General features: G+C 40.5%; 1 protein-coding gene across 2 annotated transcripts; it reads right to left on the bottom strand.

Annotated features, from left to right (window-relative positions):
• Window positions 1–1,459: 1,459 nt before the first annotated feature.
• On the bottom strand, window positions 1,460–24,762 carry PKD2 (polycystin 2, transient receptor potential cation channel). 2 transcript variants are annotated; one of them, XM_030238994.2, is made up of 15 exons: window positions 24,369–24,762; window positions 18,576–18,689; window positions 15,858–15,991; window positions 15,244–15,494; window positions 14,745–14,969; window positions 13,560–13,788; window positions 11,906–12,076; window positions 11,333–11,514; window positions 10,274–10,394; window positions 8,376–8,474; window positions 7,930–8,051; window positions 7,240–7,357; window positions 6,805–6,968; window positions 5,861–6,008; window positions 1,460–5,102 (listed from the first exon to the last, which is right to left on the bottom strand). In XM_030238994.2, exons 1-15 carry the CDS (start codon window positions 24,760–24,762, stop codon window positions 4,866–4,868), a joined length of 2,709 nt encoding a protein of 902 aa, XP_030094854.2. In that variant the 3' UTR covers window positions 1,460–4,865. The 2 variants fall into 2 exon arrangements, with proteins under 2 accessions (XP_030094854.2, XP_050829600.1); XM_050973643.1 differs by having other exon boundaries at window positions 6,805–6,965; window positions 24,369–24,683.
• Window positions 24,763–24,945: the final 183 nt, after the last annotated feature.

The raw sequence follows: 24,945 nt of genomic DNA, 5'->3' as shown, positions 1-24,945 counted from the left end.
TTCTCAGAGTCTACATCACACCACTCTCTATGCAACAGTGAAAAGCAGCAGTCTGAGCAGCACACACAGGCATTTTTGACAGTGTTTTTGTTTCAAAAACACCTCTACTGTGACTTCCCACAAAGCAAAGCATAAATCTTCTCACTGGAAATTATTTTTTTCAAAACTAGAAGTCTTAAAACCTGGACAGGAGTTGAAACAAATTCTAAATCTGAAAGAGATGAATATCGTTGATTTGTTTTTTATGAATAATTCCTTAATGAGCGTTTTGTCCCCTGTGAGTCTCTGCTAATCTTTAACTCTTTCCATGATTTTGCAAATGAATGAAATTACTGGTCTCAACTTTTGTCAAAATGTCACCAGCAAAACTGTGGGTGATACAAACTGTCATGATCAGTCCTTTGGCAATCTTACTGCATTTATTACTAATGACATTTTGAAAACCACACAAACCCAGTACACTCCCCACATCTCAAAACCCTTCTTGCTCCCTTCCTGGCACCTCACTGCTGGTAGGTCTGGTCCAAAACACCTGAACATCTGGCTGTAGGATCTGCTCTCACATTTCATCCAAATTCAGGCCTGTTACAGAAGGCACAAGTTTGCAACTGTTTGTATCCTGGGATGCAGTTTCAGTCTCCCTGACTATTCCTTGGAGTAGAAACAAAGCAGAAGAGCTGCTAGAATCCCCAATCCAAGGAAAACCTTGTGTTTTAGCATTACTAGTGAATAGGCAGCATGTTTGTAGCAGCCCTTTGATCCAAGCTGGAAGCAGCTGAGTGTGTGTTAAGGCATCAGTGTGAGGTGACACAAATAAAACACAACTCTTTTGAATGTCAGTCAGTCACCTGAATCATTAAGCTGTCACTCCATCTTTCTGTACCTATTTTGCATGATCAGTGCTTAAAACCTGGAAGTCCTTGTTATACAAGTGACAATTTAACCTTTTTACCCCTTCTCCTCAGTTTTTTGACCAAGCTTTTTGTCTTGTTTGGATTTACTTGAGAAGAATCTTGGACTACGCAAGACATCCAAGTATGCCTGTGGACATGGAAGAATGACTCTGAAAAGCTCTTATTCCAAATATGCATCTCTGTTGGGGAAGATGAAACAGGAAAGCCTTACAAATATGATTGCCTGGCAAAAGATTTTGAGAATATAGAAACTATAAGCGAGATTGAAATGAAAGCAAGCTTTGACATCCCTTAGTTACTGAACAACGGGAAAACAATGGTGTGGCCGGATGAAGGTAATCCCCTCTTGATGAAACAATACCCTCTGCAAGCAGGCAGGTCCAAGGGTCGGAGCAGACCCTGCCAGCTTGGCAGAAGGGGTCCGAAGAGTAGATTTAGGGTTTAAAATGTACCACAATATGGTAATGTAGTGATTCTTATAGGCTTTAGGTAAATGCTATAGGATTTGTATGCTCTACTAGATTGGTTAGCAAGAATCAGAATATTCAACACAGAAGATGATTTATTGTATTGTAACGAGAACTTCGCTCTCTTGCTCTCTTGCTTTTGCTCTTGCTCTTACTTTTCTATGCTCTTAGCTCTTGCCTTTTACATTCTTACCCTCTCATCCTCTCTCTTCTCTCGGGCCTGCTCCGAGCTGCAGCTGGCAGCTCCCAGCAGGGCCCTGTACCCACGCCCTTTGCAATAAACCGCTAGTTCCACGACTTGGCTTCAGAGATCTCTCGTCTCTGTCCGTCCCGGCCGTGCAACCCCCAGTCTCGCCTACAATCTCAAACTGCATTTCCTGAAGAAATCTTCCAAAATCAGCAATATTACAGCATACACACAATATTAAATAAATAAATAGATAAATGAAAAAAGTTCCCACTCCCCACACACTGTGACTTTTATAGTGCACTGACTAAAGGCTTAATATACTTAATAAATTCAGTATGCATGTATTTCATTAAAGATTGATATGTATTTACATTAATAATTCCATTTTCATTAATACAGCTGTCCAGAGAGAACCATGGGTTTTACATGACAGCCTGGGCTTTCCAAGTTCTATTCAAACTCTCCAGATGCTGTAGTATTCCCTCCTGAATGAAGGGGGAGGAAAAAGGGGGAATAGAGAAAAGAAAAACAAACTTAAATTGCCCAGCAAGTAGTGAAGAGACAGTTACTAGCAGTGGGAGCTGCTACATGAAGTAGCAGAAAGCAAACCTGTGCATTTGCAGAAGCAAAATCTGAAATAAAGTGTTAAAAAAGGACTGCTTGGGCAATGAATCAGTAGGATCAGCCCATTCACTGTGTTCATTTACACCCTCTACTCCCTTTATTAGGTAATCTGAGAATAAGATATGAGCTAAAAGTAACACAAATAATATGATTCTTCATGTTCCATTATAAACAAACCAAGTGTAGGCACAATATTTGCTTTCTAGATTATATAAAATGTTTATTAGGAAATAAAGTGCTCATTCTTGATCATTGCAGAAGACTTGCACAATTAACAGCTTCCTAATAAGACCAAACACTGTACATTACTATGCAAAAAACTGTAAGTTTGTAATAAGTGACAATGGGTGCTATATCTAAAACTGAAAAATGCATCAATAAAATGTTTGTAACATTTATCAAGTGGCAATGGACTTACTGCAAGGCCCACTGTCAATGCACATGGGTACCCCATGAAAATGTACTGCACTTCAAGATGAAGTTTGTTATCAAGTAACGACATGTTACAGAAATACACCCCACCAAATACAGCTATTAATGCAAACATTTTCATAATAAACATATAGTACAAATGAAAGGTGAACTGAGTGACTGCATTTACATTTTGAAAGACACATCTTGGATATGAACATAAAGACAAGGCTCTGTATATTTAAATTGCTTTGGTATAGTATTTTCTATTTTACTTGCACACTAGATGGCCATGAATACAGCTGGTGTTTCTCTTTGGTCTGTTTGTTTACAGTCAGAAATGCAGTTCAACACTGAAAAGCTTTCCTCAGAAAGGTTTCTGAGGTGTAAAACCCTTCAATCAAGGCAAGTGAGAGCTTAATCTGAATGCCCTCATCCCACACAAATGCCCTACCCACTGTGCTATGCACTGTTTTCACAAGTTCATGAGGACTCTTGTGAAAGGGTATGAATTTCTTCCCAATAAGGACCAAATAACCCACACAAGAACCACAACCTGTTCTCCTAGATAATTCTGTTCCCGAGACACAGCGACTAAGAAATTCCAGTACTGAATTTCGTCCTCTTCCAGCTTACATTAATTAGGTTTCTGTGCGTATGGTTTCTCATAAAATCAAAAATGCAAAGGTGTGAATTCTCTTTAGTTTTCACAAGTTCACTGGTTAGAGGAAAGACATTCCACATATCCAGGCAATGCCATTGCAAGAATGTATGGAACATGGAAGCTTTGCCTAAGCAGCACTCCCACAAGAATGAAGAGATACCAAACTGCTTGTTAAAACATAAGGCACCAACACAACACATACCACTTACACTTTGTTAAACTGGCCTTTTTTCCTCTATATACACTACTAATAGCTGAGATAGGGTTGATTATGTAGCTTTCCATTATCTTTTTCACCAGTTCTCAGTCTTTAAACAGCAGAACACTGCCATCTTCAGGAAAAAACCACAACCGACAGCCTTCCTCTTAAACCAGCATTCCACATGTGGACACATATTCCTAGGCAAAACTGAAAACATTGCCTCAGTGCTCTCTATAGGACATCAACAGAATTTCAACGTTGCATGTCCTTTCAAAAATAAAACTTCTATGACACAAAGCAGAGGGAATTAAATACAAAAAATCTGTGATTATAATATAAACACTTCCCAAAGGAATCCTGTGTTGCACCTCAGCAGAAAAGTCTATGTAGAAAAGTAGCTAATCATTTCACAAGCAGTTTAGTTAAATGTAAATACAGACCACATAGTTGAGATGTGATTAGAACTTCACATGGCACAAGATCAGATTTTCCCAACTGTCAGAAACTTCTCTGCCCTTTCTCTGTCACACCCAAGGCAAACTCAGGGGTTTTCAATTTTGTGTGCTTTTAAATAATGTATTTTCTGCAAAGTAGCTGTACTTATCTAATAACCTCCGGAATGTTTATCCCAGAAACACTTAAATCATTAAAAGATAGCATTAAAAAATGGGCACTTTGCAACTTAGCTGAAAATTATTATATTATTTGGGTATGAAGAGGCAGTTCTCAAATATTTCTTGCTAAATGCTACTTATAATGCATTTAGTTTCTATCACAGAATGATGCAGTTTACAGTTGTACAAACTAAATGCACTTTCTTCTGCTTAAAGAAATGTACCTCTCAAAATAGGAAAAAAATATTTTAAATTAAGTAAAATGCTAAGTATACCAAGAATAACTCAGAAAGACAAGTAGAAACTCATATTTTTAAAAAAAGTGTTATAATGAATAAGCTGTTATAATGAATAAGAAAAACTGATGCCATATTATTTTAAAATTTGCTTTTAAAAGCCTTTAAAAATTGTACTTTCCAAGAGGAAGCAGAAAATTAATAGCCTCTTAGTATGTCAGCCACTGCACATTATTTTGTCTGAAGCTTGCTGTCCTCATGCAAGTATTCCCAATAATATTTTTATGGAATCAGATTTCTGTCCTGGTAGATTTTGTCCCACATGCTATCCATTCAGTTCCCAGCATTTTTGTTTCCAAGGGTGACACTCACTACTGGCATTACACATGGCTTACACAGGCCTGTAAATGATTTATGGAGTGAATATTTACTTTTTCCCACCAGTGAAAGATGTCCTCAGGGGTCTGATCAGAATGATCCCCTCATGCTGGGGAATTTGCTGGCTGAATACTGACCTGAAACATGTGGAATCACCTACAAAGATCAAGCTACACATGGATTGTTACCCCCATTTCCTGCTCCTGCATCAACACCATCTGACTGGGAAGAAGATGGCCGAGAGTTCCTGGAGCGAGGTTGGCCATTCAGTCCCAGGGGTGTTCCCAGCCTATGGCTCATTTGGGAGGCCGTGTCATCTGACTCCCAGCGCTCCAGCTCCTCTCGCACCAGCCGCTCCATTTGTTCCCTGTGGATTTCACTGTTCCGGCCCAGCCTTTCATCCTAAACACATTAAAAGACACAAGCTGGAAGTGCAGTTTCCAAACTGAAGTCTAGGCAAAACTCTATACAATCACAAGAAATTCTTATACCACTTGAGTACTTCCATAGGCTAATGGAGATACAGCTCCCACAGCAAACTGTTTTATTTCCAGGGATGAAATTAAATGCCCAGGTTGCCATCTAGGAAAGCACAACTGGTATTCCACCTGACAGATTTTAGCATCTACAGAAATAACACATTTCTCCCACTGGCCACTTCCAAAGGGCCCTCAAGGAAAGAGAGAGTGAAAGGGGAAGCAGCAGAAGTCAGGTAACCCTTGTGACAGAAGTGACCTCTCCCACCTGCCACACACAGTCCCAGAAGCAACGAAGGAGAATAAGAGCAGACTGGGCTGGATCCCATAGACTCTAACAGACTAGTCCACAATAAATATTGTATTAATTCCAACAGACACCAAAGGATGGAGGAGCTGCTTCAGCAACTACTGAACACCACTGTTGTCCAGATCACAGGTTTAAACGGTGACACAGGGCTGCTGTAAGACATGCTGTCATATCTGAATCTTTAATAATGTTCCCAAAATTTTATGTTTTAAATTTCATGTTTTCCTAACACCTAACTGAAATCACTCACCTACTGCCAAAGCAACCACCTCCTCTTTATCACTGCTCCTTCAATCCTGCCAAGCAGTAGGAAGAACGGCCAACAGAAAGGGAGACATTCAGGTTGTGACCAGATCAGAGAGTGAGTTTCTTACCTCTGTCACTCCATCCAACAGTCTTCCCAACACATCTCTCCTTTTCAGCTTGGCCCTCTCCATGGCTTCCAGCTTCACGATAACAGCATCAATCTTGGAGACGATACTGCCAATGGAATGCTCCATGCGATCCACCCGCCTCATGAGTCTGGGAGCAACAAGTAGGAGCTTCAGTGACTCGGACATTGCCCAGTCAGCACCGTTCTAGCATGTCCACACACAGAGCAGACAAGGATGAGACATCACTGTTATCCAAGCACGCCTCTGACTTTCCACAAACCAGTCCAACCATCCAAGAGGGACAAGGTATAGCAGAGCAAGAAAGTAAAACAGGGGCAAAGCACATGGGGGAAAAAAGTACATCTTTCACTCTGCTTTCACTACTCTTAGGGCATCATAATGAAAATTTGTTGGTTCCAGTTATACAATTCTTTATTTAGCTAGTGTTGCTGTAATTAATTAATATGGAGATCTATCACTTCAGACAAAATACACATTCATGAGTAACTTAATCTTATTAGAAACAACCATTAAAGCACTCACTGAACTTAAAATAAACTCAAGGGTTTACTACTTAAAAAACCAAAAAAGTATTTTCTGGCATTATTGTAACATGACCCTTTTCTCTGACTTTGCAGTGACAAGGTTTTAAGGACAGGGGTTTTGTTGCTGGGTTTGTTTTTTTTTTAATTCAGATTTTCTATATTCTAACCAACTCCTATGAGGCTCTCTAAGGCACTTCCAGTTCTGATATTACTTGAAAACTACTAAAAGGAGTGACTTATGCACAACAAAATCCTAACACTTGCTTTTATAAATAATTTGATTAATATCAAGGAGAGAATACAATATAACCCAAAGAAGAAAACCCACAATAAAAAAAAAAAAACGAAACCAACAAAATCCAACATGCAGATTTGTCCCACTCAGAAGGATAAACTTACACTTGGAACTCTTCATAGGAAACCCCACTAGAGCTGCTGCCCCTCCTCCTGGAGCTGTGTCCGCTGTCTTCATCCTCATCCTCCTCAGAGTCGTCCAAGCTCCGGGGGAAGCTGCGGCTGCTCAGAGGACGTGGTAGAGAGCTCCTATCCAGGTCCAGATCCTCCTTCGTGAAAACACAAGCCAGAGAGAGACAGAGAGAGAGAGAGAGAAGATGTAAAAAACTTTCACCTGTACATGGAAAATGGTGGTGTCAAGGTCAAAGAGCTCCTGTCCTCTATCAGTTCCCCTGCGCCCTTTTACAGTTCTGCTCAGACAGCCAGGAATGACAGCAAAAGTGAAGGGAGACAAGAGGATTTTTCTGAGGCAGGAAACCAGCACAGGGAGCAGACTGGCAGACAGTGCTGGCGGCATCCTACTCCTAATGCTGAGCTTACCATCTCTTTCTCCAGGTCATCTCTCATCTGCTGATGTTCATGCTCTGTCAATTCCTGGTCCCCATCCTGATCATATTTGGTAAATATTGCTTCAATCTCTGCATCCGTGTGCCCCTTCCTGAAAAGGCAGTAAAAGCAGTTCCTTCACTTTCCATTTTTGCAGATGCTGAAAGAACTCTGTGTGTTAGAAAACATTTCACTTCAAATAGACTATCATCCTCAAGACAAAGACATCCCAGTACTGCCTATAGATTCACAACACTGATAAAAACACCTCAGTCCTTATCCTTCATTAATTAAAGCACCAATCTTCCCTACAATGAACATTTCTCCTTCACAACTCCCTTCCATATCTCTACATTTGTACCCTTGCCATGGACTCCCGACTGTCCACAAACTCCTGCAGTGGTCTGACAGAAACATTACCATTTCCTCAAAGGTCTCTGCTTCCTCAGAGATTTCTGTGTTTTTCTCTCGAAAACACAGAAATTCAAGGAGGTTGGGCCCCAGAGCTTCAAAAACCTTTCTCTGGTATGCGATGCCAACATCAGCCATATTGCAGAGAAAAACACTCTGTTGTGTGTCTTTATCCACATTAGTGTGCTTCTGATAGAGGAAAATCACATCAAAAAGTTAACATCACAAGTCCCTGGGTATACTATTCAAGACAAGAAGTAATAACTCCCTTACCCTTTGAGATCCTGCCGGAGTTCATCAAAATTGAGTTTTCCTCCACCTTGTCTCAGACTTTCTGAAATGTCATCAACAGTAGTCTTCTTCAATTTAAGTTTGATCATGGCTTTGTTGTAGCCCTAAAAGAGAAAGTAAAAGTCTGTTGTTTCTCATGAAATGAGATTTCTAATAAGTTTATTGATTAGAGAAATCAGCTACTGTACAAGCTCATTCAGTGTGTTCAGTGTGATTATTCAAGGCAAAGTCTCAGGTGACTGAAATACATTGTGATGGGAAGTTTTCACTCATTTAATTTACACTCAGCTCAGATTAATTTATTTTAACTGAGATGTGTACTCTCACCAGCTGCTGCCAGCTTTACTTTGTACAGTTTATATAGTATTTTATGAAATAAGTTCAGATGTGACAAATAAGATGTCAAACAAACAAAGCTTTGCATTTACCTTCCTGATAAGGTCAGACAATTCCATTTCTGCCTTCTGTTGTGCCATATCTGATTTGACTTCAGAGTAGGTATCATTGATAATGGCCAAAACCATGTTCTGTTCATGAGAAAAAAAAAATGTTGAAATTTCAACTTTCAACAGGACTGAGCCCTACTACTCCTATGACCTTGCTGTGCAGACCTTCACATGGATTTTGTTTCAAAAGGCCAGAAGAAAATAGTGACCTGTTTAAAATGAAACTAACATCCAAAGCTTGATATTGAAATATGATGTGCTACAGTATAACAAATCTTAATTAGCATGACTGGTTATTAACATAACTGGAGAATTACTTTCCAGAGACAGTTCACAGCTACACACAGCAGTGGCAGTAAACCCTGCAAAGCAAAACTTACACAGGTAACAGCTGTGAATTAATACAGGCAAAACAGCTGGCAACAAAAATGCCTGAGGAATCAAGTTAACTACTCATCCTGTAATAATCAGCACAAAACAAAGGTTCTTACCTAGTTACAGCTCTGCTTGTATTTCAAACTAAAGATAAAATAAAAAAGCTTAAAATCAGGCACTTCGCATTTATGGCACCAACTCTGGAAAGAGCTCTTGTACAGAGAAAGGAGAAAATATGGGTCTCATTAACTCTGTGCCAAGCATGTAACATAATCAAACCATGCTGTGATTGCTGAAAAGCTCCTGCTAGACATGGAGTAAACTGAATTACAAATTGCATATTCAAGAAGAGTTACTCAATTTACTGGCATGTTCAATGTAGAAAGGCAATGTTATCCTCTGTTTCCTCATGTTAAAAAACATGCTTTGGAATAATCTTTCAGTGCTGTATCTTTATGCATTCATGCTCAACACCAGAGAACTAAGAGGTAACTTGACAATTCACTCTTGTGCTATTTTCTGCTACTATTTTGCCCAGCTTTAAGAGTTGGTGCTTTCTGCCCATCTTCCCTAACTTGATTTCCAAGTCTCAGACTGGTCTCAAGGGACTTGCATCAACATTTCATTCAGGCAAAATGACATTAAAAAACCACACAAATTACAGTGAGTATTTTGGATAACCTGCTCTGACTTCACCTTCCAGTGCTTTTCTGTTGCCCCTTAGAAAAAAGAGATTTCTTTCCCTTGCTGGGCACTAGACTGTTCCTCTGGAATACTTTAGGTGCTACAAAGCAAATAAGAAACCTGCTTTATGTGAACCTTTGGCACATAGTGACACATTTGTTATTTTCCCATTGAATCCTGGTCCATCTCACCGACCACTTAAATTCCTCACGAAACACTTAAAATTCTCTGCGTCCTTACTAGTGAACTTCCAAGATGAAATATTTTCCCACAAATAAAATCCGAATGCCATTCCTCGTCACCTCAAATAGTAACAAAAAGCTGAACTAAGTATGAGGGTCACTAAATAACGCTAAAAATTATTATGATACAGGACTGCTGAAAAACCATGCTCTTGCAGCAGGCAAAGCTGTGTGTGGCATGCAAGAAAAAGTCTGTTGTAAACCCAGCCAGCTACACATTAGAGCACTTTATGAATCAAGAGACTGCATGGAACAGTACAGCTACTTTTCAGCAAAAGAGACAGCCTTGCTGTATCTGCCAACCAGGCACTATTCAGATCTTAGAACTAAAATTAATATTAATAATAAATTAAAAATGTGGATCACTACATGAGAATGACAAAAAATATACTATGCAAATCAATTTTAAATGAGGAAAAACAGGAAGAGTGTAGTGATCAGCCCTGTAGCAGTCAGGCCCCTTCATGGGCCATATACTCATCATTATCAGAAAAAGCCCCAAAAGTAGCAGGAGGAATCAAAGGACAAGTGATGCAAAACCAGCCACTGACCCACCCCACATAAACAAAGTGTACATACCAAAAGAATGAAGAACATAAAGAACACAAATGTAGTGAAATAAACAGGTCCCAAAATTCGATTAGCTTCTTCAACCTCTGTGAAGTTGAAGTCTCCCAAAATGATGCGGAATTGAGTAAATCTTATAAAACAAAAGACATCCAGGAGTTGAAGCAAATATTGCTGGAGCTGTGCGAGGATTCTCAAACTATTTTATTCTAGCAGTGTGACTGATAGGCTGCAGAGAGATCTGCACTGTTGTAACACTTTATAAGGGTCTGCAAAAACAATTCATCAAGCACATCTTATAGGCATAACCCAACTCACAGTCAGGTGTCACACACAGAATAAAACCATGGGGGTTATTTCTCCTTTTTGGTCACAACAGGAAGCAGAGCAAACTAACAATTACTACTGTGAAGCTCTCAGACCCACTCCCATCTTCCTTACACACATACAACCCCAACCCGCTCCCTCTAAGCTGGAAGAAGCTTGGCAATTTATGGCACCGTCAGCATATTTCCAGTTCCTTCACTTCTCTGCAAGAAACTCCTTGCAACACTGCCCCAGCGTAAGGGAGCAGGGGAAATCAGTGACTGAACAACCTATTAATTTCCTCAGTTACAATCAGGTTGTGTTGCACCAAATCAACCAAGGAAAAATTGATTAGCAATCTTATATTAAGTCCGCCCTCTCTCCCAGATTCCTGATACTTATAAATTTTTTGGTTGTCTAAGATGCACTCTGAGTCAAGCAACTATGAACACTATCAGGAACACAACCTTATTATGTCCAATATTTCAATAAGCATTTAACCATTGAAGACGGAGTCATTGCTTTGTCTAGGAATGTAACCAGCCCCTGTAAAAATCATATCACACCAACCCAGCCCTGCCATTTTTAGCTTACTGCTCTGATAGCAATAACAGAGATAAAAAAGTTATAAAAATGTGCTTGCTACCAGGTTATATCAATAGCAGCTTATCTGCTTAGATGGATGTCACAGGATTTGCCTCTGATAAAATAACTGATTCAGCAACACAACAAAATCTTCTTTCCATTTTTTATACCTGTACTTACATGCAATCTTGGAAAGTGCTGAAGTCATCAATTTGAGTGCCGAAGACAAGATAGGCCAACTGAGCATATGCTAAGAAAATAATAAAAAACATAATGGCAAAGCCAATTACATCCTTGACACAGCGAGACATTGTTGTGGATAACTGACTCATCGTTCTGTTGAAGTTAACAAATTTGAAAAGCTGTTAAAAGAAAAAAAACAAAGAAAAAAGCTGAAAAGAGAAAGAAGACAATTTCTTAACATAATTGCTCTCCACTCTTTTACATGAGATGTCTTACTGAACATGGCTAGAAACAAAGCAGTATCCAGTAAGAATTACTGACTTATCAACTGAGGAATAATAAAAACATTTCTTAACATGTCTGCTGACAAAACACAAGGACTGACTACATTTTCTAGACCTAAACAAGAGCCGACTACACCTGTGACAAATTGCAGCTTAGCTTTTCATCTGCAAGAAGTTATCACATGACTGACTTTGAGAAAAACACAAGTAAACCTCAAATAATGTATCTCATGAAACTCAGAATACTGCTTACATTCAAATGGTAAAGACGTGTGTCTTGAATTACCTTAATCCAGACAAAAAACACAGTGACTGCAGCAATATTGTTAAACTGCATTTGCCAATATGCTAAGGGTTCGAAATTGGGGAATGAGTTCTGATCTTCCAGCAGCTTTTTCAGGAGCATATCGACAGCTGATGTCCTATAGATGCTAATTCCTATAGCTACCACAGACAGCTGAAGACAAAAGAAACACACAAATTTACAAAAAGTAATTAGGGTTTTAAAACAACTTGTTTGAGACATTTATGTCAGATAAAGTTAAGATATGTGGAATTTCATGCATTTCACAGTAAAACCATTATAGTCCTGGACTACAGACAAATAGTCTGGGAGTAAGAAGATTTAAAAGTAATTTTCTTGCCACTGTTAGTGAAGAACAAGATGACAGTGGCACCTATCAGGATTACAGAAGCGATGTTGTTGCAGAGAAGAAAATGTAAGGAAGAGAATATAACAACTCAAACAGGAAAAGTTGAAAAAGAACACAGAGCAGAAAGACAGCAGTAGACAAGAAGGTACTACAGTTTCTCCAGACCACAGACTGAGCAGTATTGCCTACAACAAGCAACAGCAGAGAAGCTGCAGTTTTACCACAGAGGTTTCTTGCTTTCACTTCAACAAATGTGCTGTTCATTACAGTAAGTGAACACTTCACCACATATAGAGAGTCATAAGTACATAATTTTACATTTAAACAGTGCCGCTCAGACATGGCATAAACATAGAATTCTGACCTCTTGTGTGACCGGAATTTTACACTCACACTTGAATACTCTTCACTGACTGTAACAGCAACGCCTTTTTTCCCTGCCCAACCATTAAGTGTAAAAAACAGCACAGAGTTCAAGTAAACATCCTCCTAAGCAGCCCTTCGTTTACAAAGCACAGTGATGCAAGTAATATTTGCCTGGATTACAAATGCTGGCTTCAAGATTTGAAACCTTTGATTAATCCAAGCCTGAAGATACAAAAGGAGTATGGAACTGGAACTGTTTCAGCATTTCTGGCTTTGTATACTTTTGGTAAGCACAGCTTGATCTGAGTCCAGAGGGAATTATATTATGCAGCTTTATATCCAAAGCTCGTATTTTCTGGTGCACTAAGATTACTGATGTGCAACACTGTCCACTTAACCTAGACAGCTGCTAGCACTCTACAATTCTGAGGCACTTCTTCAAATTTGGTATTAGCTGGTGAGTATTTAATACCAAGATAAATCTCCTTGTGGTTCTTTGCAAACATATTTAAATCCAAGTCCCATTCCTTGAAATGTAAATCACTTCTTTAAAGCAGATGATTTTCTTATTTGAAAGCCAGTGCAATAGTCTGTACCAGATATGTAGAAGGGAGGGCAAGTTTGTCACCTTCAGTAAAAGTCTGTATAAACAAAAACTGAAAACGCATGATGGACAAATACTCTTAACTTTGCACCAGGCTGAAAGCACTGAAGAGAGAACAACCAACTTTGCAAAACATTCCAACATTGCAACACAGACTAAAATTGTCATATTCAGACTGAATAGCCAAATAGTCTGGAAGTATCCTTCCTAAAGATGGTCCTGTACCTTAAAACCACAACAGGAACACTGAGTAATTCATGTTTCCCACAAAGTGCACTTCAGAAAGCAATTTCAGCCTGATTACAAAGGTTACTTACTACAATGATAAGGATATCAAGGCAATTCCAAACACTTCTGAAGTAACGCAGTCTATGAATGCGAATTTCTAAGACCTCTTCCACCATATAATACAGAACAAAAAGACAGAAGGACATTTCACAGGCTGCCAGGAAAAAATCAAAAGTGGAGATGTAATGAATCAGCCTCACAGGCTGAAAGTGCCAAGATGTAACCAGGCCTCCAGTGGCTGGAAACTCTACTAGCAACCTGCATTTAAAAAAAGGCAAAGAAAAAAAGAATTTAATTTAACAAGAACTGATAAAAAGCACTACTAAAAGCCACTTGGGTTTATCTGTACAATTATCTAAATAATAGAAACAAATGCACTTATGATTCCAATTTTTCACACCACACAAAAGTTGTATATGTGACCACACTCAATGTTGACTAAAACTCAAAGCCTTTCAGGAATGGTGAGAAAACAGAGACAGAAACATTTGTTTCAATCTCTGCCTGTTTCATTCTGTCTAAACCAAAGGCTGATGCTCTATATCCATGTACTTACTTGAATATGCCAACTCTCTAGAAAGGTCTCCTGCAAACTGCCCAAGGCATTGTGGCACATGCCCAAGGCATTGTGGCACCAGGAAAGCCAGGACAGACTCCATGAGGAGTCTGACTTCTTCGACAGGGAGGCATGGCCTTCAGCTGTCTGTCCCTTTTACACAAAACATACACTCACCTATGTGGGATTCACATTCTCTGAAGCTGAGAGAAGCAGTGAGAGAAGAGAAAAGAACGATCAAAACAATTCTTATCTCATTTGCTGCTTCTGTGTTGTGCCAAAGTAGAATGCAATATGGAGATTGTTTACCCAAAGTGATAGGTGTTTTGTTTCCTTGGCCTATCAGGGCCAAGTGCATGAGCAGACTCTCGGTCAGCAGACAGTCACAAGATTCTGTGTAGTTGAGTGCAGTTGGGTACTTGTGCAGATTCAGTTTAGACGTAATGTAATATAGTGTAATATAATATAGAATAATATAGCATAATAAAGTAATTAATTAGCCTTCTGATATCCATGGAGGAGTCCTCGTCATTTCTCCCAGACATTGGGCAGAAATATTACTGATACACCTATGTCCCCAAAACAAAGCCATCAAAAGAAAACCCCAGGTCTACAACCCACACTGTGCAATTGAACACTGTCATGGTTCTGTTCATACCTGATCACACAGAACAGGTTGATGTTTGCATTGTACACAGAGAAATCAATGAAGGCTGCTCGGGTCCCTCTGTCCAGCCACAGGTTCTCCTTCAGGCTTGCAATCTGCAGAGCTGTCACTTCTCTGGTCCTCGAGAGGTCTTGGTAATAACCAGCCCCGCTGTATGTGGCAATCAAGCCCCAGTGGCTGCTGCCATTCAAATCCTTCTCATTGGTGTATGTCCAGCTAGCTCAGAAGTGAAAAAGAACACATTGGTCTTTCCACTTTCAACTTACAATTAATAAAACAGACACCAACAAAACCTGACCAAAAAACTAGCTATTAAATAGCACTAGCTATTAAATACATTTTAATTCAGAGGGTTCTTGCTACAAAGTTTTAATGTAACCTCTGAGAAAGAAGTTACAAAATTCCTTTGACTAACACCTTAAAATTAAGACAGAAAAATGAGTCACAAGTATATAAAAAATTAGTATGTATCTACAGGAATGCTACGTACGCAGTTCCATTCCGGAGTCCAAAAGGAGCAGTATCTTCATTAGCTGCAGAATAGACATCATAGCAGTCTTTGATTTCCTCCTTTAAATCTTCAGGTATGGCGCAGGAACCATTTCTGACTTTCAATTGCCGAATGCGAGGCACTCCTAGGAGCAGGTTCTCATAATAAATGAAGCTTTTGTTTTCTGCCATGGTTTTGTTGTTGTACCACATTTCCCAGTAAAGACCATCCAGCAAAGGGCCTTCTGTGAACTGGGGAGGATGACAGAACTTCAGTTTGCATGCTGCTAGCACTGTTTTTGTAGATCTTCATTCCACAGAAGTGTTAGAATTGCAGTTAATAATTTCTCTGACATAAGACTTTGCTGTTACCTGCCCTCCAAAGACATCCCACAAACTTGCCCTACCCAGCCCCATCAACATTATTTGAGCTCTAAATTTTCACATATTAAAGACCAGACCTACTTTGTTCCATAGCTTTCACATTGTGCACATAGATTTTCATGCACAAGTCTGACCATGTTAGGCAATAAGATTCTGAAGGTTAAATTTACGGTTCATGACAGTACCAGTGAACCAGAGCAACAGAGATATAAAAACTTGGGTTTAGATTACCTTCCAGAAGTCATCCATTGTGGACAAAGTTTTGAAATCAGTTTTTTCTGTTTTTGACACAGGTGTTTCCAGGAAGAGCTGTGACATAACCCTTGTATAATAGTACATACTGGAACTCACTGTCCCATAAGTCACTGCAGAAGATTTGGTAAGGAGTGAGAGATAAAGGAATGAAATAAAGAGGGGGAAAAAAACCCCAAAAAAACCCCAAAACAAACAAACAAACAAAAAAAAAAAAACAAAAAAAAAAAAAAACAAAAAACCAAAAAAACCCCAACAAAACCAAACCTTTATTTGTTTTGAATACATCATGTTGTATTTGTACAGATTTTGTAGTGGAACTATTAAGCTCCAAAACAAAATCCACACCAAGTAGCATTTATCTGTCAACTGTGATTAAAATACAAAAAGCAGTGAAGGTAGACTGATCAATCTCTCTCTCTCTTCTCCTTTCCACACCTCATTCTATTATTAATGCTTCTACCAAAGTAAACCTCAAGGAAAACTAAGACACAATTCAGCAGCCTGAAGAGAGGCAGGCAGGGCCTTTTTAGGTGGCTTGTGCTATCCAAGGTATGCATAGAGAACTGGCACAGATGACACAAAGACCTCAGGACAACTATGCCCTGCTTGAGCAGATAATGACAGTCAGCCAGGATACTGCAGGGCACTGGGAGTGACATGGATTAAGAAATGAACTTCCAGTACAGATGTGCAGTGCCTTTAAGAGAAACTCCCCACAGAAAACAAATTACTGTATTACTCCTTTTCCACACACAGGGCCAAAGGTATGGCTGAGGGCCACAGAGCATAAATTACAAAATGATGTACAAAACTAAGATGGGTTGAGGAAATAGTTTCTGGCATGGGTATTTATGGGGAATAAAACAGATAGTACAATGGAACTGATAAAGGAGCCTGATATCCTAGGCCTGATCAAGCAGAAACCTTGGGAGAGACAAACACAGATAAATTCTCCCTGGGCAAGAAGTGAGCAAGAGACATGTTGTGAAACTTTTGTGATAAGATAATGTTACCAGGTGATGTGATGTCATGAAGAATGTGTAACCAATGGGAAATTGTTACCAAAAATAGAACCTTATTTAAGTGCCATACCAGTAAAACTATATATAAATGCCTTATATTCTCAATAAAATTGGCTTCTGATCCAAGCTCAGATGCCCCTGTCCCTCCATTGCCAATAGGTATTGTTACCACCTGTAAATACTTGAACCACTCTATGGCTAAAACGCAGAGGAGTCTGAAAGATTTGGCCTACACTGAACAATCGCTGTCCGTTTTGGTAATTGTATAAAATTTATAAATTTTTTGTTTGCCTTAACAGCCAGAGAGCAAGAACTATTTTTAATAGAGTTGTGCTGTGCACATGGAATGTATCACGTGACTGTGCAACACCTGGATTCTCTCTAAACCTTACTCTCCAAACAACAAGAGAAGAAAAAATGCTCACAGCATTTAGCCTGCACTGGGAAGCCCTTTCCTAGGGCATGCCAAGCCACAGACCAGACTGACCTCCAGTTATTGCTTATGTGAAAAATAAAAAGGATACTTAAAAAATACTAATAAGCTAGCAATATCTCCAGATGTTTAACACACTACATTTTTCCTTTATTCTGTTAGCAAAAATCTTTTTTGTTGCAAAACAAACAGTTAACAGCCTGTTAAGGGTCAAACTTCTCCTCCTGAAACAAATTTCCCTTTAAAACAGATCCCTCACTGCGACGCTTGTCCTGGTGCTACAGTGCGCCAGCCACAAGCACCCTTGCACTGCTTTGTTCATAAACCTGCTCTAAGCATTCTTAAATTACTCAGAAAGGAAAAAAACCCATGATTTTTAAAATATAAACATGCCTGCAGTACAACATCAAAACAGTTCTGTCAACAGTATAAAATTTGGGCTTTTTAGTAATTCCGTTACACTCAAGCAGAACAGACTTGCTCTCAGTCTTTGCTTTTCCACTCAGAGATTCCCTCTCACAAAAATTGAAACATCATTTTGTTGTATTACAACTGATCATAAATGGCAAGAGTCACCAAGAGTTACCAGCATTTCAGCCATTTACGGCACAACTGCTCACACTAAAAACTGGAGACTTGAAACATACTGGCTTTCTAAAGATACACTAACATAATTTTGTTGGTTTTCTCCCTAGCAAACAAATAAAACAGATATTTTGTAACCCCACAAGAAGTTCTTTCTTGCATTGTAAATTTAATGTTACTATGTTCTGTGTTCTTTAGAGTTATGATACTTCATATGGTATCATGGCACAAACCACAGAAGTCTCCAGCTGTGATCTGTATATAACCTTGCTGATGAACTTCAAATGTGGTGATTCAATTATTTGTCCTGGATGTCTAACTCCTCCTCTTCATTTACCATTTCTTCTCAGTGATTTCAAAAAGTGTAGCAGAAATATTACACTGCAATGTGGTACTACAATAAAAAATACTCTCTCTAAAAACAAAGAACAAGTCTATTATCAATCTGCCTGAAGATTCTAAGTTTGTTAAGACACAGAAAGTTGTAGTATTTTCAGTCTCAAGCAACAGCCTTTGCACAGAAAAAAATAGAAATATTTGATTCCAAGTATTTGCCTACCTGTCTATTAATTGTCCCACATCAAACAACCTTCTTTCTGAAATCACAACAAGCAGGTAGCACAGAACTGCATGCACTGGTACAATAGTACTTACAGATACACAGGACCACGAGGAAAACCATGTACGTGATCAGCTCCCGTAAAATGCTTTTCAAGTACTGCTCTCTGCTGGTGTTGCTCTCTTCCATGAATCTTGTCCCCCACAGACCTTAAAAGGAAATATATATATAAATATATATATATATATATATATAATGATGTGCACAGATACACAAGTGACATAATTAGTGGTGTTGAAAGCTTAACCTCTGTCATTGCTGCAGGTTCTCCTATGGATTTTAAGTTTAAGCAAGAGCAGCTTTGTTTGCAGACAGAATGGGGCCTGAGGCAGTATCAACTATCAATGAGATACCGTAATAATTTAGGAATGGCTCAGCAGAACTCTAACAGAATCTGTGGAAGATTTGCAGACATACTGTTGCTTAGAACTATATGGTATAAAAACAGATACAAGGATACAGAGACATTCCAGACTGCAAGGCAAGATGTATTCTATTACCATCTGTATGGTAGTTGTCTTGTGTCAAGTGGGCAATTCTCCTTATCTCTCTCCCTGAGTGATCATAATCACTCCCCCCTCAGCAGGGGACATCTGCTGATAACAAGTCATGCTGAATGTCACTGCATGACTGATAAGAACTAGAACATCCCATTGTGAGATGCTCCGCCCAGAGGGAGGAGCCAAGCATTGCTACCCAGATATACTCTGGAGATTCTGAAATGCCAGCACAGCTTCCCACTGGATTCCCCAGAGGAACAGCAGCTGCTTCTACGTCCACGGATCTGCGCAGGAAGAATACACCCTTTTCTACAAGATCCCCCTGCTCCAACAGAACCACATCTGACACTTCAGGAGGACTGCAGCCACTTTTCCAACTGGACTGCTACCAACATCCCGACCAACAGGGCGTCAGGTTGAGTTCTGACTCTGTCAGTGTTGTTCTAGTGTATTGCATTGTTTTATTTTATCCTTTCCCCCCCCCCCCATTAAAGAACTGCTATTTCCTGCTCTCACCTGAGAGCCCCTTAATTTAAAATTCATATCAATTCGGAGGGGTGGGGAGGGTTTGCATTCTCCATTTCAGGGGAGGCTCCTGCCTTTAGCAGGCACCTGTCTTTCCAAACCAAGACAACAGTCATCCTTCAAGAAATGGAAATGCAGTGCTTTGGTATGTTTTCTTTTAAACATGCAAATCATTGTTCAATGAATGAAAATGCACATTCATTATTGAGCCTTTAGAAGCAGTCTTAATTTTCTACATGAAAGGAGAATACTTGAGTCAAACTTATTTTTAAAACACCGTATCATAACCTTCCCCTCTCAAATAGGCAAGAGACACAGCAGGGATGTTGGTGAGCATTTCTGCATGGTTTCTTTCCCTGCACAACAAAGAGTTATCAATTAAACATCAGTAGCAGCCTAAATGAGCAACTGCTGTACAGACTAGATGTCAGGTTGAGCAACTGCATCAACTGAACTGTTTCTGCCTGGTCCTCATTTCATATAATGCTTGACATTCCCAAAAAGACAGGGAGAGAAGCTATTGAATAATAGCTTCGGTAATCTCTTCCAAGTGGGTTACAAAAAAGCAAAAGGATCTTTTAAATAGAGTCTTTTAAAAGGAACAACTACCTTGAAATAAAATGCAGTTAGCAATCACCATCCTTATTTCCTATGCCTAGTACAGAATAGAAAAAAAGCGGGGAGCAGCTGCTGTTGCTCAGACTTTTCCCTTCATGGAGCTTCTCTTCATTTAAACCTAAAGCAAGGCAATATGACCTCAGTTTCTGATCAGTGAAAAAGCATTTAAGACTAAAAGTTCACTCCTACAGAACTGCAGTAAATTTCCATTCTTTTCAGGTGTTTTAAACAGCTAACCTTTCAAAACATCCATTACCTTCTAAGTAGATGGATATGTAGCAACCTCAAACTCCCTAGGAAAAATCCTGGATCCATCAAACATACCACAGTAATTTGAAGTGTAACAGTAACAAGGGATAGCCAAAACGCATTGTAAACCTGACAATGAAGCGCGAGTTCAGTAAATATGCAACCACTGCTGTAAGGCTAAGACAATGGGCTAAGATGCCTGCTGCAGACCTTTGTTTGCAAACAGAGATGGGAATAAGGAAGCTCTTACCTCTATCTGCATAAATGAGAAAAAAAAATGGCTTAGATGTTTCTGGAAGCCTTTCAGCTACCACATTTTTAAGTTGTGACGTAAACTGGAAACTTCTCTTGCATGGGCACAGCAAGCACTAACAGTTTCAGCATTAATCTCTGTTCACATGATTTAATTGGTAACTTAGGGCCCTCCCTAGTGTCAGGCCCCAAATAGGAGAGCTTTTTCAAAGCTGTTCTTTAAGGCCAAGTTTGAAAATGTGCAGATAAAGACTGCACTGAACACCAAATCCTCCCCATTAGGTCATTCTTGAAGACAAAAACACAACTGAGTCACTAATAATAATAACAACTCAATAAATTCAGCCTCTAACACAGCACTACATTGCAGCAGGAAGACATTATGGAAGAGAGGAAGAAAAGGCTGGAAGAGCCAGTGAGCTAAGCTGGCGAGAAAGCCAAGTCCCGGCTGTCAGCAATTACTCACCAATAAGATATGTGGTGAGCAGAAGCAGAAAGTTTCCAAACTCAAACTCTGTTATATTAGACTATCATTAGGAGTCAAGTCAGCAAAAAACAGAAAGTTATGGCAAAGAAAAAATCCAACTAAACAGCACCAGGGATCACACAATGATTTTTATGCTAAATGAACAATGAATTTTCCCATCAGCTAGCTTGGAGCTTTCATTAGCTGTTACATTTTTTCAATATAAATATATTATTCCCCTTTTCCCCTTGTTAGAATACTGATTTAGATGCATCAAACATAGTAGAGGTAAGCAGTGCTGGATTTGACATCTGCTGCAAGCAACAAAACTGTTTTGTTTTCTTATATACATTTGCTATTCATCAACTTTTTGACAGAATCTGTGTATTTTCATCAAATAAATCTGCAGCTAACAGTTGCTCATACTCATTCTGTTTGTAGCAGACTTCACAAAAGTATCAATTAATCAGTGACTGGGAAGGGTATTTTGTACCTTTATATAACAATAACTAAGAAAACCTTTCAAGAAATGTCCAACACACATCAGTGATGACAGACATGAGGACATGGCTTGAGCACTGGGTGACCAAGTACAGCTCTACAAGGCAGGATTACCTTTCCAGGCTGGCTCTGGAAACACACTTTGTTTTTACCATCAAAACTTCTGGTAACTTCCTCCTTAACGGAGTAGAATAATCAGTCCCTCTTCTCTCAGCATCTGGGATATTTGCTGAAGAGATCTGTAAAACTAGAGGAACTAAAGGCACTTCACAAATATTCATGTTAGAATCTGAACAGAATCTACATAAAAAAGAACCTCAACTACTGATAGTTGGTCCTATTCACTTAGTAACTCCTGCTACAGCAATTACCAAAATCCCAATACTTTAAATCCTCTCTGCATTTTTCTTTCATAACTCATAGCAAGTAAAGTGCAATCTGTCATTGAACATCCTTCAATATTAAGTGGCATCTTTTTTGCCATGGTGACACTATCACTTGTGGTATCCACAGGATTGTTCCCTCTTGTTGAATTCTGTCTAGTGAGATGGAATTCTATTAAATAAATCTATGCCAACTTTCCTGTAGTCCTTGAAATAAAACTGAATGCACCATTTCTAGTCCTCAAAGATACTCGTGGATATTCATGGAATATCTAAAAAAATGTGGAGTATTCTTTCCAATAGTAAACCCACAGTTATCCTTCAAGTGCCCAATAATAATGTCAGGCTTGCAATCAGCCCCTTTAAACTGTGCAGCACAGGGATCACATTCTTCAGGTAAGGTGTTACCTATTCCACAGAAGTACAGTGCCCCGTAGCACCTCCACAGCACCAAAGTCTCATCCAGACATTTACTGTGCCCAGGAATTTATGGCAACATTCTCATCAGAGAGCCAGAAAAGGATCTGTCAACTACAGTAACTTTAGCTACACTTGCCTATAGAAGGAGGTCAGGAATCAACAGAAACTGTTTTCAGTACTACTGCACAAAGCACAACAGAGATGGAATAGGAGCAACACCTGCCAGGTCACCACCAGGTCACTCACATTTGCCTCATGTAAAAATATTGCTGGTTTTCACCACAGTTAAAAACATGCACAGGAGGCTTCTTCTTGGCAACAACTAAGATGAAGAGAGCATCTGAAGTATAAAACTTTTGTAAAACTTTTTATAAAAGGACTTAACTTTCTCCATGTGAAGCAGCTCTTTTCTTAGGCAATTACATAACTCAGCAATGGACCAAAACAAACACACTGCTGGAGACTCCCAGCACAGTGCCAATTCATGCACAGCACAATTATTTTTCCTGGTTATTCTAGTTTCTTGTTATGAAGTAACTTGGGTTATTGAACATGGTCCCAATAAAATCTCCTAAAAAGAAAACATGCTCTATTCCATAATCTCTGCAAGTCTGACTTGCATACCACTAAGGTATTGCAATGTTCAAGAGGGATTTCTTTTGGTGCAATATAGCCAAAGCTAGAGAAACCATTACAGCAAACAGTCTTTGAATGCACATGAAAATCAGAGAAGGTACAAATCCTTGCTTAAAGTCAAGCTTGTTTTCATAGTTCCATTGATGCCATGGTAGCCAGTAACAACAGTACTATTTACTATCTTCAGAAAATCCACGTTTCAGAAGAAGAATCTTTATTTTCTAATTATGGTTTACTTTTTCTGCAGCTTTATTACTACTGAGATTTTACCCAACACTTACATCAATGCTCTGTTTAAAATGCTTGTAGTTTGAAGCTGGCATTTTAAGCTTCTCTGAAAAGAAAGGAGGGTTTTCAATGTGTTCTCACAACCTTAAATCCAAAGGACTCCCCATCCTGCATTCTCTCTGCTGCTGTCAAATCAACCCTGTACAAGGCCAGATCAGCAGGAAATTATTGCAGTAAGCTGTGAACGACACCTCAAATGCTCACTTGATACGCACTCAGTTTTGCTTCCAACTCTGTCCCTAGTCACCAGCTGTGTGACCACAGGCAGCACTTGACTGTAAAGGGCAGCACCAAGGCACTGCACAATACTGCAGAAAAAGAAGTGATTCAAACACCATCCCAGCAGCCCACTCTAAGTATCCCATCCCATCCCATCCTAACCACTTCCATAGAATGGGGTATTGCAGAAAAAGAAGCACAAGCATTCTGCCCCAAACTTCCAAAGACCTGGTACTGGGGCAGAAAGCCAAGGTTGGAAAAGACCTCTGGGGATCATCATGTCCAACCAATGACCCAACATCACCATGACAATTTGACCATGGCATGGAGTACCACATCTAGTCTTTCCTTAAACACCTCCAGAGACAATGACTCCACCACCTCCCTGGGCAGTCCATTCCAATGCCACCTCTTCTGCGAAGAAATTCATCCTAATGTTCAACCTAAACTTCCCCTGTGCCGGAGTGTCTTACACGGAAAGTAGCCAGGAGTAAGACCTGAGAGGCAGAGAGGTGGGGAAAGGAAGGAGCGAGATGGGGTTGCATCTGCGTGTGCTGGGGACCATAACCGGGACGGGGATCAGAAGACAGATGTGCACGAAGAGATGGGGACATAGAGACACAGGATGGAAAAGGACAGGGACAGAGGGAAAGGAGAACTACAGGCACCTACAGAGGAGAGACTACAAACAACTCCACAGCGCGCAAGAAGCGGCATCCGCGCCTGAGGAGCCGGGTCAGGGTGCGGGGTGCGTGGCCGGGCCCCTCTCACCTCGCAGTCTCCGCGCCAGGCGCTTAGCCCAGGCCGCTCTGCGGGGCGCGGCTCCATCGGGCGGCCCCGGGAGGCGGCCGGGCCCCTCGGCTCCGCCGCGCCCCGCGGGGCCCCTCCGCGCCCGCCGCCCGCCGCCCACAGGGCCCCCCGTGCCGCTGCCCAGCGACGACGCGGCTCGGCTGCCCCACTCCACGTCCATCTCCAGCACCGGCCCCGCCGCCGCCGCCGCCGCGTCCTCCTCAGGCTCGAAGCCCGGGTTGTCCCGGCTCCAGGCCTGCCGCGAGCAGACGGAGAGCGGCGGTGATGGCGGGCAGGAGCCGGCCCGCGCCGCCTGCCCCAGCCGCTCCAGCTCCAGCTGCTCCCGACCGCGCCGGCAGCCGCCACCGCCCGCCATTGGCCCCACCGCTGCCGCCCCTTCCGCGCCCTCTAGCGGAAATCCCGGGGTACAGAGGGAGCTGTAGTCCCCCTGGCTCCCTGTGGGAATAACGGCCGGGACCTCCTTCCTGCCGTCCTTCTCCTCCCACGCCTCCCTCCACTCTCAGGGGCAACCCCGGACCGCCCCTACAGTAGTGGTGCA

This window comes from Serinus canaria, chromosome 4 (genome assembly GCF_022539315.1).
Source record: "Serinus canaria isolate serCan28SL12 chromosome 4, serCan2020, whole genome shotgun sequence".
Taxonomy (NCBI): Eukaryota; Metazoa; Chordata; class Aves; order Passeriformes; family Fringillidae; genus Serinus; species Serinus canaria.
This window is presented reverse-complemented; position numbering and strand designations above follow the sequence as displayed.

Bases quoted from the DNA above. Each gene is read 5' to 3' on its own strand.
- PKD2 (XM_030238994.2), bottom strand. From the start codon at position 24,762: ATGGCGGGCGGTGGCGGCTGCCGGCGCGGTCGGGAGCAGCTGGAGCTG. The intron at 15,495-15,857 runs GTAATCTAAACC...CATCCTCCCCAG, and splicing joins CAATGGATGACTTCTGGAAG to TTCACAGAAGGCCCTTTGCT. The intron at 12,077-13,559 runs GTAAGTAACCTT...TTTTGTCTTCAG, and splicing joins TTGATATCCTTATCATTGTA to CTGTCTGTGGTAGCTATAGG.